The following is a 16,262-nucleotide window of genomic DNA, read 5'->3' on the forward strand; positions in this document are numbered from 1 at the left end:
TCTTTAAGTCAAAAGCTAGTTTTTTTTGTGAGTTCTTTAAGATGAGTTGTGTAGGATCATTTTGATTGGAACTTCTCCTTCTCCACCCCTTAGGACTAGGATAGATGTATATATTGTATTTGAATTCTTTGGAAAAAAAAAAGCTATAAATATCTTCAAATTGGTGGTGGACAAAAAAAAAAAAAAAAAAAACTTTAGGAGAGTCACTTCGTAATTACAAATTATGGAGAGAAAAAAAAATCAATAATCGATAACAATAATACAATACAAAACTTTTTGAAGAGATATGAAAGGACAAATTATGTACCATAAAATTCTCCTAGGAGAAGGTGTGAGGAAAGACACAGAAGGGAGAAATTAAAGAACTAGGATCCGCTTTTCATTCTTTTCTTATTTTTCTATTTGTTGGGTTATTGAGCCAAGCCAACTTTTGAGCTCAATTTTAATAATTTAAACAATTTATATTTTAAGATTTATTAAACAGTTTTTTGAATACATAATTTTTAATATTTGATTAATTTAATTTTTTACATGTATAATATATTTAATAAATCTTAAAATGTGAATGGTTCAGATTATCGAAATTGAGCTCAAAAAATAGGCCCATGGCCTAACAAGTAGGAAAGTAAGGAGAAATAAAAAGGAGAAAATCCTTATTCGAAATTAAAATCAATAATCGGAGCCAGAAAAAAGAAATTGACTAAAAAGTAATTAAAAAATAAATTATGTGGTGCAAATTTATTTTAAGTACAGCACACATCACACTCATTTAAATTTATACTAAATAATTAATTTTTTGATGGACTAAATTATTTTAAATACAACATGCACGACACACTAAGTGTATTTTTTTTGAATTTTTACAAAAAGATGTATAGAAAAGTAAAGAAGTGATGTGATAAAAAAAGATAAAAAGATAGATTATTTAGGGGATGGCAAACCACTCCTAAATTTAAACCAATTCTTTAATTTTATATAAAATTTTCATTATTTTAAAATTTATGTCTCTAAATCCCGTGCAAATCTCACGTTAAATACTCACTAATTATAATAAGTTTTTTGGGATCCTGACTTTAAATAGGACCACCGTAAGTGGGTGGTGGAATTGATCTCTCAAAATTAGTTCACGTGTATATAAATTAATCTAAATACCTTATTATAAATATAAAAAAAAACCTCTTGCATAACATGAGGTTAAATAGCTACTATTTATTAGTAGTAAGAGCATCTCTAATGACAAATGTTATAATAACATTATTATTGTTAAATTATGGTAATGAATAGTAGGAAATGGATGAAAAATAGCAATGGTGCTCAAATAATTCAACTGTCATTTTTGCTATTTTGGCACAAAAACTGGTGTGTCTAGACAATCGGCCGGACGTCCGAACACACCAATTTCTGTGTTTCTTCTACAAAAATGGCACATATGGCAGTTGCCATTTCTCCCCATTGGAGCACATTTTTCCATTTCTCCGGTCAAATTATGAGTTTAGCCACTCTCATTAGAGATGCTCTAAACAAACTCAAAATGGCCCTATTTGGGAAGGTTTATTTGAATTAAAATAGTCAATCAAAATAAAATATGTGAAAATAACTAATAAGATAAAATATTACATTCAATTCATAATCATTTTTTTTACAACCCTTAAATCAATTACAAAAAAAAAAAAATCACTATTTCCTAAACATAACTTTTTTAGTTGACTTCGTTTGGAAATATATTATTTTACTGATTTTTTGATTTTATATAAAAAAATATGTAAAAAAATAAAAAATGATGTGACAATTTATATTAACTTTTTAATTAATTTATTTATTTTGATTAAAGTTAAGAGTTATGATAGGAAGCTCAAATAAATTACTAAATTTTCTACCAAACTTCTCACATGGGTGTGGAACCCACACACATGTGATTTGTGTTGGTCCCACATCTATGTGTGAGATTTGATAAAAAATTTAGAGAAATGTTATATATATCAAATATTTTACCAACTCTCACACATGGGGTGAGACTCACACAAATCTACATATGTATAGATCCCACAACCATATAAAAAATTGGATAAAATATTTAATAGAATATTTAAAATTCCTAACCTAACTAAAAAAATTAATAATTTAAATTTTTTTTTGAACATAATTTAATAATTCATTTGGTCCATAACATTTTTCTAAATTAAAAGTTGCCAAGCCCACTTGTCAGAGGAGGCCAATATTAATCTCACGCGCTGTTCACCCAACTGTCCACTCTCCCATCTCCAATTTATACTCTCTACATCCACTCTGTATCTCTTTTGTTTCAGCTTTGTCTGCGGTCAAAGACCCCATCATATCTTTCTATATTATATATGAATTGTATGTATGCAATCACAATGTGGTCTCTCTCATCATCTCTCTAAGTTTTCAGTAGGAAGGAGGAGTGAGTGAACCTCCTCCACCATAACTGGATCCAACCGACAAAAAAGAAACAAAGTGAACAACTCAATTGGGAGCTGTAATGGATGCTACCACTTCTAAGCTGTATCTTCTTGTATATATCGTGTTTTTCCTTCACTTGATTTTCTTCCATAGCTTCGGATTCGCAGCCACTCCCAAGCTCCACCCCGACGAAGGTATATTATACCTCAACAATATTCAAATCATTTGTTTAATTACAGCATTATTTCGTTTTTCTAGCGGTTTCTCGGGAACCAAACAATACAATGTTGTTGTGAAAATGTAATCATTGATTGATTGATGATTGGGAGACAGTGAAGACGCTGAGAGAGATAGGGAAGAGATTGGGGAAGAAAGATTGGGATTTCAGGAAGGATCCGTGTAGCGGAGAAGGGAATTGGAGCCCTCCTGTTCTCGTGAAGGGATTCGAGACCTCCGTCACTTGCGATTGCACTTTCAACAACAATGCCACCTGCCATGTCGTCGCCATGTATCTACTCTCTCTCTCTCTAGATTAATGATTTATTTACGAATTTATTTAGTCCGAATGAGCCTCTTTGGTTCATACGAATTCAAACTAAATAAATTCAGTGAATGTATGGGTGTTGTATATATATATATAGGCATCTACATCTGCATATATGGATTCTACACATGCAGTTAGGGTGTGTGCTTGATTGGTTAATTATAAATTTTAAAATTTAAATCGCGGTTACTGATTAGAGCGGCACAAATTAATACGAATTAATGTGATTTTAGCAAATTAGATGATATTTTACATAGCCTATCCACAGCAACTTCTACTTGTCAAGTAGAAGAAAGTGGCTACTATACATGTTTTTTCAAACGCAAATTTCGCATAATTCAATGATTTCATTCAAATCCCTTTATTTATTTTCTTGAATTCTAATTCTGGGCTTTGTGGAGATAAATTAATTCTTATCCGACATTTACTAAACAGAAATAATATTTGCACGATTAAAATACAAAAAAATATATTAAAAAAATATAATGAATAGTTAAGATTCATCTTAAATGTTAGGTCATGTGTAAATATAATTTTTCTGGACTTGAATACTAAAGTCACATAAGAAAAGAGTGTATAATGAAATTTTTAATTCTACGCTTAATACTTCACTAATTTAAATTTTAACAATGTTAGGTGATTCAAATTTTCATGACTCGAATGACTCAAATGTGTTCGTTTTAAATGTAAAATGACGTTATTTTGACACATTCGAACCATTCGGACCACCAAACATTTTTCTTTAAATTTGATAATACATTTGTTTGGAACTTGGAACCTGTCCAAACTTTTGCGCTTACTGTTAAAATAAACCGTATATATATTTTTTTATGTCGGTAGTTGGTGTACTTCGAGCATAACACTATTTTTGGATATTTAAGTAAGAAAAAAAAAAAGTGATTTGTTAAGGCTAAGTTTGGGAAGTTGAAAATAATCCATTTTTTTTTTTATTTTTTCATTATATCATTTCTCTATTTTTCTGCACATCTTTTCATAAAAAGATAAAAAGTACATTTATTCAGGTCATCCCAAACAACCCCTTAGTTAAAAATAAAAAGAAAATAAAATAAAATGGCTATGATTTATCTTCCTCTTGCTTGGTTTAATTGGAAAGACAAGAAAATGAAAATATAGTGAGCCTCCGTTTGAAAAGTGGGTTGGCTTTTTGACTTTTTTGGCTATTTGAGCCTGGGCTCAAAAGCTTGGTTTGGGAAGAATTTTTTGACTTTTTGACTCTTTTTATGAGAGAAGAGTGTAATGATTATGGGTTGGATGTGATGTTTTGTATGTTGTAACTCAAATAGCCTATTCTGTTTTTTGTTATTCAAAGAGCCAAAAAAACCCAAATGAATTCTTTTCAAACGACACCTAATTTCTATCCAATCTTGTTTGGATAGATTACATAAAAAAAAATAAGATAAAAAAACTCTTGCAAGTTATATTATTAAAATAATCTTTTATTTTTTTTATTTCTTTTGTGAGTAGATGGACAATTTTAATAATATACAAATTAGTAATCTTTTCCTTTTTTTTTTCTCCCAACCTCTTTAATTTAGAAGAGATTCAAAAAATGAGTTATGTCTATTTCTTTCTTTCTTTCCTTTTCTTTTCTTTTCTTTTTTCTCATTTCTCTCTTATTTAATAATTCAAACAAGTGATTAACATCTGAAAGAGATTGATTTTTTTTTTTTTTTATATATATATATTTTCTCTCCAAATTATTCAATTCAAACTAGGTGTAAAAGTCTCTACTTACCCTTATTTTCTCATCTCGAAAGGAAAAGTCTGCAAAATTTTCCTTGAAAACAATCAATCTCGCCGGAAACTGATTACTCCAAACGAATTCCTGAAGTAGATTGGGGGTTTCCGGGAAAGATAGGTGTGTGGCAATCTAGAATGCACACAACGTTGACTTTAAAGTAGTCAACGATTCAATCGTACCATTCTGTTTTAATGGACAGGTTGGCAGCTGACTTCACTTGTAAAGTTGCCGAAGACCAGATGTACGATATTTTACTCCCACAACGGTGCTAGGGACCCCCACCCCCAGCACCCCCAGTTTTTTTTCATTGGTCCAGAATTTTTTTTTTTTTTTTTTTTTCTTTCTTTTCAATCATCCACAGCCACGTGGGCTGGGGGGTCACTGGGGGTCCGGGGAAAGTGGAGGTCTGCCGCATTAATCTTTACTCCCATATCTGTAGGCCCCTCTCGCGTGCTTTTTTTTTTTGTTGAGAAATTTCGTGTATGTTTGGTTTGAGTAGGGATGGCAATTTAAACCCGGCCCGACGGGGACCCGATCCCCCGACCCCGAAATAAGTGGTTTTTCCCCGAAAAATATCCCCGCGGGGACGGGGATGGTATTAAAAAATCACTCCCCGATCAATTTCGGGCCGGGGACGGGGATAGGCTCGTCGGCCCCGGCCCCGGCCCGGCCCGGCCCCGAAATTTCCCCGATTCATCCATGCCTCTGTATCTCATTGTATTATATAAATATTATTAGTTGTATTATATAAATATTAGTTGTACTTTTGAAACACTCTCACTGACTCACTCTCTCAACTCTCATTCTGTCTCTCACTCTCTCGTCTCTCTCAGTGTCTCGTCTCTCTCGTTCTTCTCACTCTCACCGACACGGCGTCACTCTCATCGACACGGCGACACAGTCACCGACTCCTCTCTCTCACTTTCAGTCACCGACACGGCGACACCACCACCACTCTCTCTCACATCTCGTTTGCTCTCTCAGCTCTCGTCTTCAGCCGCTGATCGCTGGTCCAGTCTCCGATCTACACCACTACCACCGCTGGTCCAAACTCCGATCTACACCACTACCACCGCTGGTCCAGACACTGATCTACAGATCTGTTGTTTGAATCTGTTTACTAGATGATGATTATAGATCTGTTGTTTGAATCTGTTTAATGGATGATGATGATTATGAATCTATTTAATGGATGATGATGATTATAGATCTGTTGTTTGAATCTGTTTACTTGGATGATTATAGATCTGTTGTATGATTACAGATTTGTTTCCACCGCTGGTCAAGACGTTGATCTCATTTTTTTATTTTTTTTAGCCGGGGAATGTTCGGGGTCGGGGAAACCCGATCCCCGTCGGGGGTCGGGGGTGGGGGCGGTGATACGTTCCCCGTCGGGGATCGGGGTCGGGGCCGGGGGAAATTTAACCATCGGGGATCGGGGACGGGGAGGGTGATCCCCGGCCCCGCCCCGCCCCGTTGCCATTCCTAGGTTTGAGTATGGGATATGAGTTCTCGTTTGGGAACAGGCTAATTTAGTAACTTTTTGGCTATTTGGCTAAAATGTGATGTAAAAAAAACTAGTATGTTTGGGATGACTTTTTGGCTTTTTACGAAAAGATGTGCAAAAAGTAGAGAGAAAAGGGAATCTTTGACTTTTTGATATGAGTTGTTGGCTTTTTAGCTTTTTTAGTAACTTTTTGGCTTTTTGGCTAAAATAGCCTCTTGCCAAACGAGAGAAATAAAAAGTACGAAAAGTTGTTTGGTTTAACTTTTTTCAAAAGATGTTTTGAAAAATTATTTTGAGAGAGAGTTTTGAAAAAAGTGATTGATTTGATGTGTATGAGAGAGATTTGTTTGGGAAATTTTTTTGAAAAAATTTATTTAGTTTAATTACTTTTGAAAACTTATTTGTAGAGAATTTTTCCCAAAAATTTTTGGGAAACACAAACCAAACAAGGCCTTCATCTGTGTGTACTTTAAAAAATAATTATAAATTAATAATAAACTTTACTAATATTAATAATTCAATTCTTAAATTTTTCCATCAGTTTGTAATAATTTTCTGGAAATGCAATTGCGTGGTAATTTCATTTCTCTTTTTTTTTTTTTTTCTTCTCTTTTTTTGTGTTTGTGTTTGTGTTTGTGTACAAATTTTTTACTTTTTTTTCGTACAAGTATTCGCATTAGTGCTGTTGATTATTTTATATCTTCCTAAAAGAATTAATTATTAAATTTTGTAAAATTTATCACATATCTGAAAAAAAAAATTCAAATTTTACTGAATTGTTATTATTATTATTATTATTTTTACGGGTACAAAAAAGTGTTTTTAGATACACATAAAAAATTAATGGTGAGAATTGAATAAATGAAATTGATTGACAATGAATAAAATAAGATACAAAAGCTTTAAACTAATCTTAAAATTTAGCCAAATTGTCAAAGTATTATTAAAAGTCTGATAACATATGAACTTCTTTATTTCATATTTTTAAAACCAATCTTTAGGCTTGAGGTAAATAAATTCTCTAACCAATGATAATTTGATTGCACCTCAAACTTGAATTCGGCCGGTCAATGACTAGGGACCAAAAAGTACAAGCTTCAATAATACATTTCTAATGTTGCCAGTGCAGTGGTGAACCCTATTCTTTGAAAGAACAAAAAGGTTTTCTTTTTTTGATCAGTTTTTTTTTTTTTCCTGTTTGGGGGGGGGGGGTGGTGGTAAGTCTCAGTTTTTTTTGTTAATACTGCTGAAGGCTTCTTTCCTCTGCTGCTCTAATTTGTTGTACAAAACAATGCAGGGCTTTGAAAGCCCAAAATATTTCAGGACAAGTGCCGCCAGAGTTTTCAAAGCTTCGCCACCTTCAAACGTTGTAAGCAAAACAAAACCTGTTGTAGAATTCCATATTTTATTTGTAACTCATGGGAAGTTTTGCTGCATCTGTCATTCATTTGATATTATCCAAACAAATCAAAGCAACAAAACAATTACAGCAAATAACGCTAGATTTAACTTCCGATATAAAAAAATAGAAAACCCACTAATCCTGTATTTTTTTGTCATGCAGGGACCTTAGTCGCAACTACTTCAACGGTTCAATACCTTCCCATTGGGCTACCATGCGCTTGGTTGATCTGTATGCACAGCAGCTACCATTTTTAGTATGTTTCTTTTGTTTTTTGAAAAATAATTCACATAAACATGTAAATGTTTGTTGCATGATATTGCAGCTCTGTCATGGGAAACCAGTTGTCCGGTCCATTCCCAATAGTTCTCACCAATATCACCACCCTTGCAAACTTGTAAGTTGGACTCTCTTCTTAATAAAAAATGACTGGTTGATTTAAAAAATGGTTCCATAAGAATCCTGTCCTGATATGTTTGTAACATAGGGAAAAATGCCTCAAATATACATCATGATGATGATGATGATGATGATAATTGATAACAACACTTGAGCCTGGAAACATAATTAAACCATTATAAATTCCAGTCCTTGTAATGAAAAGAAATCAGAAAGTGGTTATCACAGAAACCATAAATTATTAAATATATATTGTCAAATGTTACCCCTCCCAGAGCTCCATCCAATGGGGACTAAACTTGGCAGACTTTTTATTCGTTTTGGAGCCTAATGCAGTTATGCTTTAATTTCTTCGGTCAATTTTAAAGCATTCATGACATGTCCAACTAAAACCAGTTTTTTTCAGGGGGCTGAGTTGGTCTAAGCTAGATTTTACTAGTTCTTGCTATGAATTTTCAACTGATAAATGTAGCTTTGCTTCAAGTTAACGTGAATACGTGCATCTTACAGGAGCATTGAAGGAAACCGCTTCTCAGGGACCATTCCCCCGCAGATTGGGAAATTGATTAAATTACAAAAGCTGTAATTATTTTCACCATGATTATGCACATCAGTTCTTGAAAGTTGGTTGGTAATAACTGCTAATTTCATGTTCAATGTATTGTCTTTATGTCACTGCCATTGTATTTTCAGTGTTCTATCATCAAATTCTTTCATGGGAGAATTGCCAGTGGCACTTGCTAAGTTGATCGAATTGACTGATATGTGAGTATACATTTTATTTTTCACTGATGTTAATCCATTTTACATTGATGTTTTTGATGTCTATTTCACATTAATCATTTTCCATTTGATGAATTAATTTTTTCCTCTCTTACCACATAAATTCACTGCACTAACAATTGGTTTATGAAAAAGACAAAAGAAAATAATAAAACAAAAGATAATAACAAAGGCAAAGGCAAATGTAAAATAATAAAGCTTCCCATGTACAAGCATATTCCTCTTCTCTACTTCTTAATTGTGATGCTATTTTGTTTTGATGTTTCCTTTTCATGGTTCAGCACTGCCATTTGGGTTTAAGAATGCTGATTTTTTCCATAATTGAATTGAATCCTACTAAATGTTTGTCCCTTCGATACATTTTAGGAGGATAAGTGACAACAATTTTGTTGGAAAGATACCATATTTCATTGGGAACTGGACAAAGATTGAGAAATTGTAAGCTTCCTATTTTTCTAAAAGCTTCAATGTTAGCTTCTTCTACTCCATTGCAGGTGCACAGGAAGTCAATAGTCGGGTAGGAAGCCAAAAATAGCGTTCCAATAGGGAATCCTTTTTAGTTGAATTTATTCATCTTATTTATACAAAACGCTAATTATTTACTTATGTCACAACTTACAGGCTCATACAAGGTTGTCCACTTGAGGGACCAATTCCTTCTAGCATTTCTACTTTGACAAGCTTAACTGATCTGTATGTAATCACAATACGTTATTTCTTTCGTATTTCTTCAACAAAAAGGTGAATGTGATGACCTCTTTTTTTTTTCTTTTTTTTTTTTGTGGATTGTAGGAGGATTAGTGACTTAAAAGGTGGAGGGTCTAATTTTCCACCATTAAGTAATATGGAATCCATGAAAGTGCTGTGAGTTGGCTTTGCTGCTTTCTTCTAAGACACAACTTGGTATTCTCTTTTTAAAGTAAAAATTAAACTTAGATGTCTGATGCAGGGTACTAAGGAAATGCTCAATCTATGGAGAGATACCTAGATATATTGGGGATCTAACAAAACTGAAAACTCTGTAAGGAACTTGTGTTCATTTTTTTAATGCTTGTGATTGAAGATGTCACTCTGATTAATGGTTTGGAGAATTACATGCCTGGAGTTAGTGTAGAAAGTCTTATCATAAGTGTTCTTGCTGCACATCATACAATTATTGAGTTTACAAGAATTCTAAATTTCTTTGAAGGGTGCAGAAATGTCTTCCATGTATCTTTTCTTGTCCACTTTTCAGATAATTTCAGGACATATTAGCCTTATTTCATCTCATGTTATTCAGGTTATTTAATACTACATCTTGGATTTCACGTATACTTCTGTATGAAAGATCATAACTCAATTCAATAGTATGGAAAGATTTATTTCAACTTGAAAATCACTGGGATAGGTCGTAAAGGTGCTCTGAATTTACAGGTTTGGCAAGGCATCTGTACCTGACCTAGTTTTGGTTACCATTAGATGGCATTGGACATTGTTTCATTTGTTGTTTGTTTATCAAATTGTCTTCTATTGTCCTTGAATATAGCATCAGTTGATTGTGTGGACTTGAGTTGCAGGATTTTACTTCCAAATAGGAGCAACAAGTATCAGTTGAGTTGTCATTATGATGCTTAAATAGAGCCCAATAAAGGGATCAAAATCTTCGGGTGTACTGGTGTAGTATTTTCTAAAGTGGATTCAAATCTATTCAAATACAATTTTTTGGATAGGTGGTGCAGCAAGATCAGTTATTGCTTGCTCTAGGTGGTTATGTATCAAAACTATTCTATTATACCTGCATACTGCATCCTTTGTTATAACGTTGCAATCATTGAGGTTTTATTTCTTTTGAAGTTAATAGCCAGATTCTTCTGATAAAAATCCAAGCCTAGTAATTTTGCTAAACTATTATGCTATCAGTTAGCATTCATTGATTCTATATTTGGTGGACTTATGTTCGTGCTCTTTGTCAATGTAGAGACCTCAGTTTCAATCACTTGAGTGGTGAAATTCCAACATCTTTTGTCCAACTAGCTAAAGTAGATTTCATGTAAGTGGATCTCTAGCATACATTCTTCTTTTTCCTGACATCTGCTCATTGATGGAGACATGAGAATGTTGTTTGTAGGTATTTGATCTTTTCTTATGTATGTTCGTTAAACGACACTACAAGGATGTTTTTTGTAGGTATTTGACGGGGAACCAACTTACTGGACAAATACCTGGATGGATCCTTTCAAGAAACAAGAATGTGTATGTACACTTTTCACATTAATCAATTTATCATCCGACTTTGACAATTTGTGACATCAATTTCCATGAAAGAATAATGCAGGTTATTGTTCAACTTGTTTAAAGTTCTTAGTTAAGACAAATTTTAATGTTTTCCCTCTATTTTAATATACAGGGATATTTCTTATAACAATTTCACTTGGGAAAGCTCAAGTCCAGTTGAATGTCCTCGAGGGAGTGTGTGAGTGTAATTTTATTTGTTCCTTCTGTTTTTGTCTCACAGAACTACATAGAAATGTAATAGTAAATCTCTTCACTGACTTTTCAGAAATTTGGTCGAGACCTACTCTGCCGCCTCCACCAACAAATTGTAAGATTCTTGTGCCTGTATTTTGTATTAATGTATTTTGAGAAGATTGCCATGTTTCTTTTGCTCTTTGGTGGGTGTTTGCTTTTGGTTTATGAATAATAGCTCCAAACATTGCCTTTTCATTTCTGAACTATAAGCAGGCTACTATTAATGCTTGCATTCCTTTTCTTATATACTGCAGAAGTAAAGTTCATCCATGCCTAAAGAAAAACTACCCGTGTTCTGCTATGGGTAATCAATGTAAGTAAATTAACGATTCAATACGAGTTTCAATCAAAATGATCGAATCCATTGTCGAATCTTAAATTGAAGAAATTGTATTTCACTATGATTCAGTTCAGTTCACTATGATTTTCTATAATTTAGTTCGATTTGCATAATGTATGAAACGATGTCATTTTCGCAACATGAGAGAGAGAGAGAGAGAGAGAGAGAGAGAGAGAGAAATAAATTATGATTTTATTAGTATATACATGTATATAATTTAATTATATTGATATTTATTTCATTTTAAACATTATGTGTGTATTTTTGTAAGAAGATACATACACAAAATTATATATTATGCTAAATAAAGTGAAACTTACGATCATGATTCACTGTTTTAGTAAAACGATTCACGATTTGACCACAATGTATGGGAAGGAAGGGAACTCAGTTGCTTGCTAAAGTTAAACTGGTAAAATTAAGGAATATTGGATAATATCAGGATTTTGCAACAATCCATCAAACTTTTCTTAGATTTCAAGAAAAGGAAAATAATTGTGTATTTCCAATTCAAAGAAAGCACTTACTACAGGTTTGTTTCCCACTATTTTTCGTTAAGCTTGTTTTTGTAAATTCTGTTTAATTGTTAACTCTCAACAGATTATTCCTTGCACATTAACTGTGGTGGCAAGGAGGCAATCTTCAATAACAGCAAGTATGAAGCCGATTTAGAAGTGAGAGGTGCTTCAATGTTTTACTCAGGACAGAACTGGGCATTTAGCAGCACGGGGAACTTCATGGATAATGATCTTGAGGCTGATGTTTACATTGACGCTAACACTTCTACTCTGCATAATGTCTCTGCTACTGATTCAGAACTGTATACAACAGCACGTGTATCACCCCTCTCTCTCACCTACTATGGACTTTGTCTTGGGAATGGGAATTACACTGTCAGACTCCATTTTGCCGAGATTGTTTACACAAATGACCAGACATTCGACAGCCTTGGGAAGCGTATATTTGATGTCTATATCCAGGTAACCAAACTATACATAGCTAGAAAATAAGGGAGTCCCCTCTGAATTTTACATTAATTAATGTTAAATCCATTTATGTGTTTTGGAATATACAGGGAAAATTGGTGCTGAAGGATTTTAACATCGAAAATGAGGCCGGTGGGCCTGGTAATCCCATAGTTAAGAATTTTACTGCCGAAGTAACAAGCCACACATTGAAAATTCACTTTTACTGGGCTGGAAAAGGGACAACAGGCATCCCACAAAGAGGAGTGTATGGTCCTCTTATATCAGCTATCTCAGTTGACCCTAGTAAGCTATTTAAGTTCTCTTTGGTGCATCTTCTTCCTGCATTTCCTTCTGGTTAAAGCTCCTGGGAATTATATACTTGACTTATCATCACATCAAAGCTCTATAATGAATTATGAAATACAAAAATGGATCCAAATCTGTGTTGCTGAAATGGTTCAGCACTTACTATACCAAAAATGGGTCCAATAAAAAATATTTGTATATATGTAATATTTTAACTGGTATTAAATGAGATTAAATTTCTACCATATATATGCATCTATGTATTATTTAAGCCTTTTATTCAGTAGCCGATGAATCTGCAATATTTTCTCCTTGCACAGACTTTAAACCTCCTTCAGAGCATGGCAAGAAGATTTATGTCAGAGTAGTGGCTGGGGCTGTGGTTGGAGCAGTATTTATTGTCTTTCTGGTCCTAATTATTTTGTGGAGGAAAGGCTGGTTGGGAGGAAAGATATCTGCAGATAAAGGTAGAACTCTCTATAGAATTAATCATAGTATCTTTCTCTCCTATGAAGCGTGGGAACTCCCAAAATTACGCCAGACCATGTATGTATAGTGAAATACCTATCCGGTACTGTTTAAAAAAAAAATTGAATGTTGGGTGCAGCTTGGGTACGACATGGGTTCGTATAGGGTACTTTTTGTGGGTACGTCGAGACATAAATGTAATTTTTTTTTTTTAAATATAGGGGTACTGAAATAAATATATAATGTACTTTGGCCAAATGAACTGAAAATTATTATGAGAGTTGTTTTCTACTGAATTCAGAATCCAAAACAGGCTGTGTATTCTAAATTTATGGTTGTAGTTTTGAACCATCATAATACCTCTATCAATCATAGTCCATATAGCATGAATTATAAATATATTTTTAATTTTAAGATAGTTACATCATGAAGCATTCAAAATATCTCTGTTCTTTTGTCATCATTACTTACGATTTTTGTTTTTGTGGGGGTGGCGTGGAGATGTTTTTGTTCATCTTGAATTCTGTAGAAATTAATTTGAACAATTTTTACTCTTTACTGACATCTTGTAATGCACTTGAGACAGAGCTTAGAGGGCTGGATCTACAAACTGGATTGTTTACATTCAGACAGATAAAAGCTGCGACTACGAACTTTGATGCAGCAAACAAGATAGGGGAGGGTGGTTTTGGCTCAGTTTACAAGGTAATTTATTTTCAAAATATATAAACTTGCATCTGCTGGGAAGTGCAGATCTTTGAAAAATTAAGGTGATCCTTGAGTGATGGTATCAACAATTACAGAGTAGTCATTTTTTTATTATTAGAATCCACTAGTCATCCCTAATGATGCTTGAGCATAACATTGGAGTTTTACTTTCACGAATGCAGGGTCTATTATCAGATGGAACAGTAATTGCAGTGAAGCAACTTTCCGCAAAATCTAAGCAAGGAAATAAGGAATTTGTGAACGAAATAGGCATGATTTCTGGATTGCAACATCCAAATCTCGTAAAGCTGTATGGATGTTGTGTTGAAGGAAACCAGTTAATACTGATATACGAGTACATGGAAAACAATTGTCTATCCCGTGCTCTTTTTGGTGAGCCCTGACTCTCAACTTGACCAAGATGTGTATACCAATTAAACTAGTTAGGCAATGTTGATAGACACTAGAGAATTAACTATCTTGTCCTTTTCTTTTAACAGGACGTGATGCAATTTGCAAATTGAAACTAGACTGGCCCACCAGGCAGAAAATTTGCTTAGGCATAGCTAGGGGCTTGGCCTATCTCCATGAGGAATCGAGACTGAAGATTGTGCATAGAGACATTAAGGCTAGCAATGTGTTGCTTGATAAGGAATTTAATGCTAAAATTTCTGATTTTGGCTTGGCAAAGCTTTACGAGGATGACAATACCCACATCAGCACTCGGGTTGCTGGAACTATGTAAGTCCTATAATAATTACCCTCATAAATTGTTCTTATTTCAGCTCAAACTTATCTGATATTAACGTTTGAAATTATGACTTGTATAGATGGAACTGAATACTTTGGCTTAGTTCCTCTCTGTGGAAAAGATAACTAAAAGCTTAACAAGAAGGATATCAATGTTGGGTATTAGAAGAACTCAACCAGACTAACTTTCTTTAATTGAAAAGGAAGAATAAAATAAGAGGAAAAAAAAAAAAAACGGAAAAGTAAATTTTCTACTAAACACCCTGTGGGAATAGAAATGTTTAAATATGGATTAAACAGCCTTTGACATGTGTTCATCTTTGATAATTTTTATCTGTGTCTTATAAAATTAATTTTATGATTTAAGTTCATTCTATACATGCATGGTTTGATACTTGAAACTATACAGATTATCTTAAAACTTCCATTGCCTTTTGTCTATGCAGTGGTTATATGGCTCCCGAGTATGCAATGCGTGGTTATTTAACAAACAAAGCAGATGTTTACAGTTTTGGAGTAGTAGCACTGGAAATTGTCAGTGGAAAAAGCAACACAAACTACAGGCCAAAGGAAGAATTTGTTTACCTTCTTGACTGGGTAATTAAGATCTCTTCAAAATTTTTGTTCTTATTTTTCAGTACCGACTTCCCGGTCTTTGCCACTATTTCAAAAAATTGCAGATTATTTCAATGCTAAACACTTTGTATTCATTGTCAATACTTATTTTTACGGAGTTGATCCTGTTTTGATATTTCTTCAGGCGTACGTTCTGCAAGAGAGAGGAGTCTACTGGAGCTGGTTGATCCAGAATTGGGCTCAGAGTATTCATCAGAGGAAGCAATGGTGATGCTAAATGTGGCACTTTTGTGTACCAATGCATCACCAACTCTTAGGCCTACGATGTCTCAAGTGGTGAGCATGCTCGAAGGCCGAACTGCCGTTCAAGACCTACTTTCCGATCCCGGGTTTTCAGCCATCAATCCAAAGTTTAAGGCCATAAGAAATCATTTCTGGCAGAATCCAAGCCAAACACAAAGCATGTCAACCGATGGTCCATATAGTGACGATGGATCACTCTCAAACATAGATAAGGAAGAGATTAACATCCTTTTAAGAGTTAATTCAGTTATATCTGACAAGTAAAGTATATCATCGTGTTATTAAATTTGTACATAACATTTGGAAAACCTTTTCTATATATCAATTAAGTAAAATAATTATGATGTTTAAACTATGGTTTAAATGCATGGGTGACTGTTTTGACTACTATTTTTTAATTTTCGGAGTTACGATTGTCGACAATGTAATAGGGTATAAAATAAAAGTTTCTCCATGGATAAATTGGAAGGTGTTATTTGAGATTAATTAATTTTAGTCACTCAACATTGGACGATGG

The 16,262-nt window shown here is 33.7% G+C and overlaps 1 protein-coding gene across 1 annotated transcript; it reads left to right on the forward strand.

Annotated features, from left to right (window-relative positions):
* Positions 1-2,299: 2,299 nt before the first annotated feature.
* LOC114275537 (putative LRR receptor-like serine/threonine-protein kinase At1g07650) lies at positions 2,300-16,097 on the forward strand. The gene is given in 25 exon segments (XM_082911675.1): positions 2,300-2,615; positions 2,755-2,929; positions 7,532-7,603; positions 7,799-7,867; positions 7,962-8,033; positions 8,546-8,617; positions 8,729-8,800; positions 9,185-9,256; positions 9,440-9,511; positions 9,611-9,682; positions 9,768-9,839; positions 10,776-10,847; positions 10,985-11,050; positions 11,205-11,270; positions 11,358-11,399; positions 11,581-11,639; positions 12,267-12,646; positions 12,742-12,937; positions 13,261-13,407; positions 13,995-14,113; positions 14,299-14,509; positions 14,617-14,857; positions 15,313-15,463; positions 15,627-15,654; positions 15,657-16,097. Coding segments are annotated over 25 exon segments (3,066 nt in total). The 5' UTR covers positions 2,300-2,500; the 3' UTR covers positions 16,010-16,097.
* Positions 16,098-16,262: the final 165 nt, after the last annotated feature.

Source organism: Camellia sinensis, unplaced genomic scaffold (assembly GCF_055761805.1).
Source record: "Camellia sinensis isolate YWXY unplaced genomic scaffold, ASM5576180v1 Unanchor12, whole genome shotgun sequence".
Lineage (NCBI taxonomy): Eukaryota > Viridiplantae > Streptophyta > Magnoliopsida > Ericales > Theaceae > Camellia > Camellia sinensis.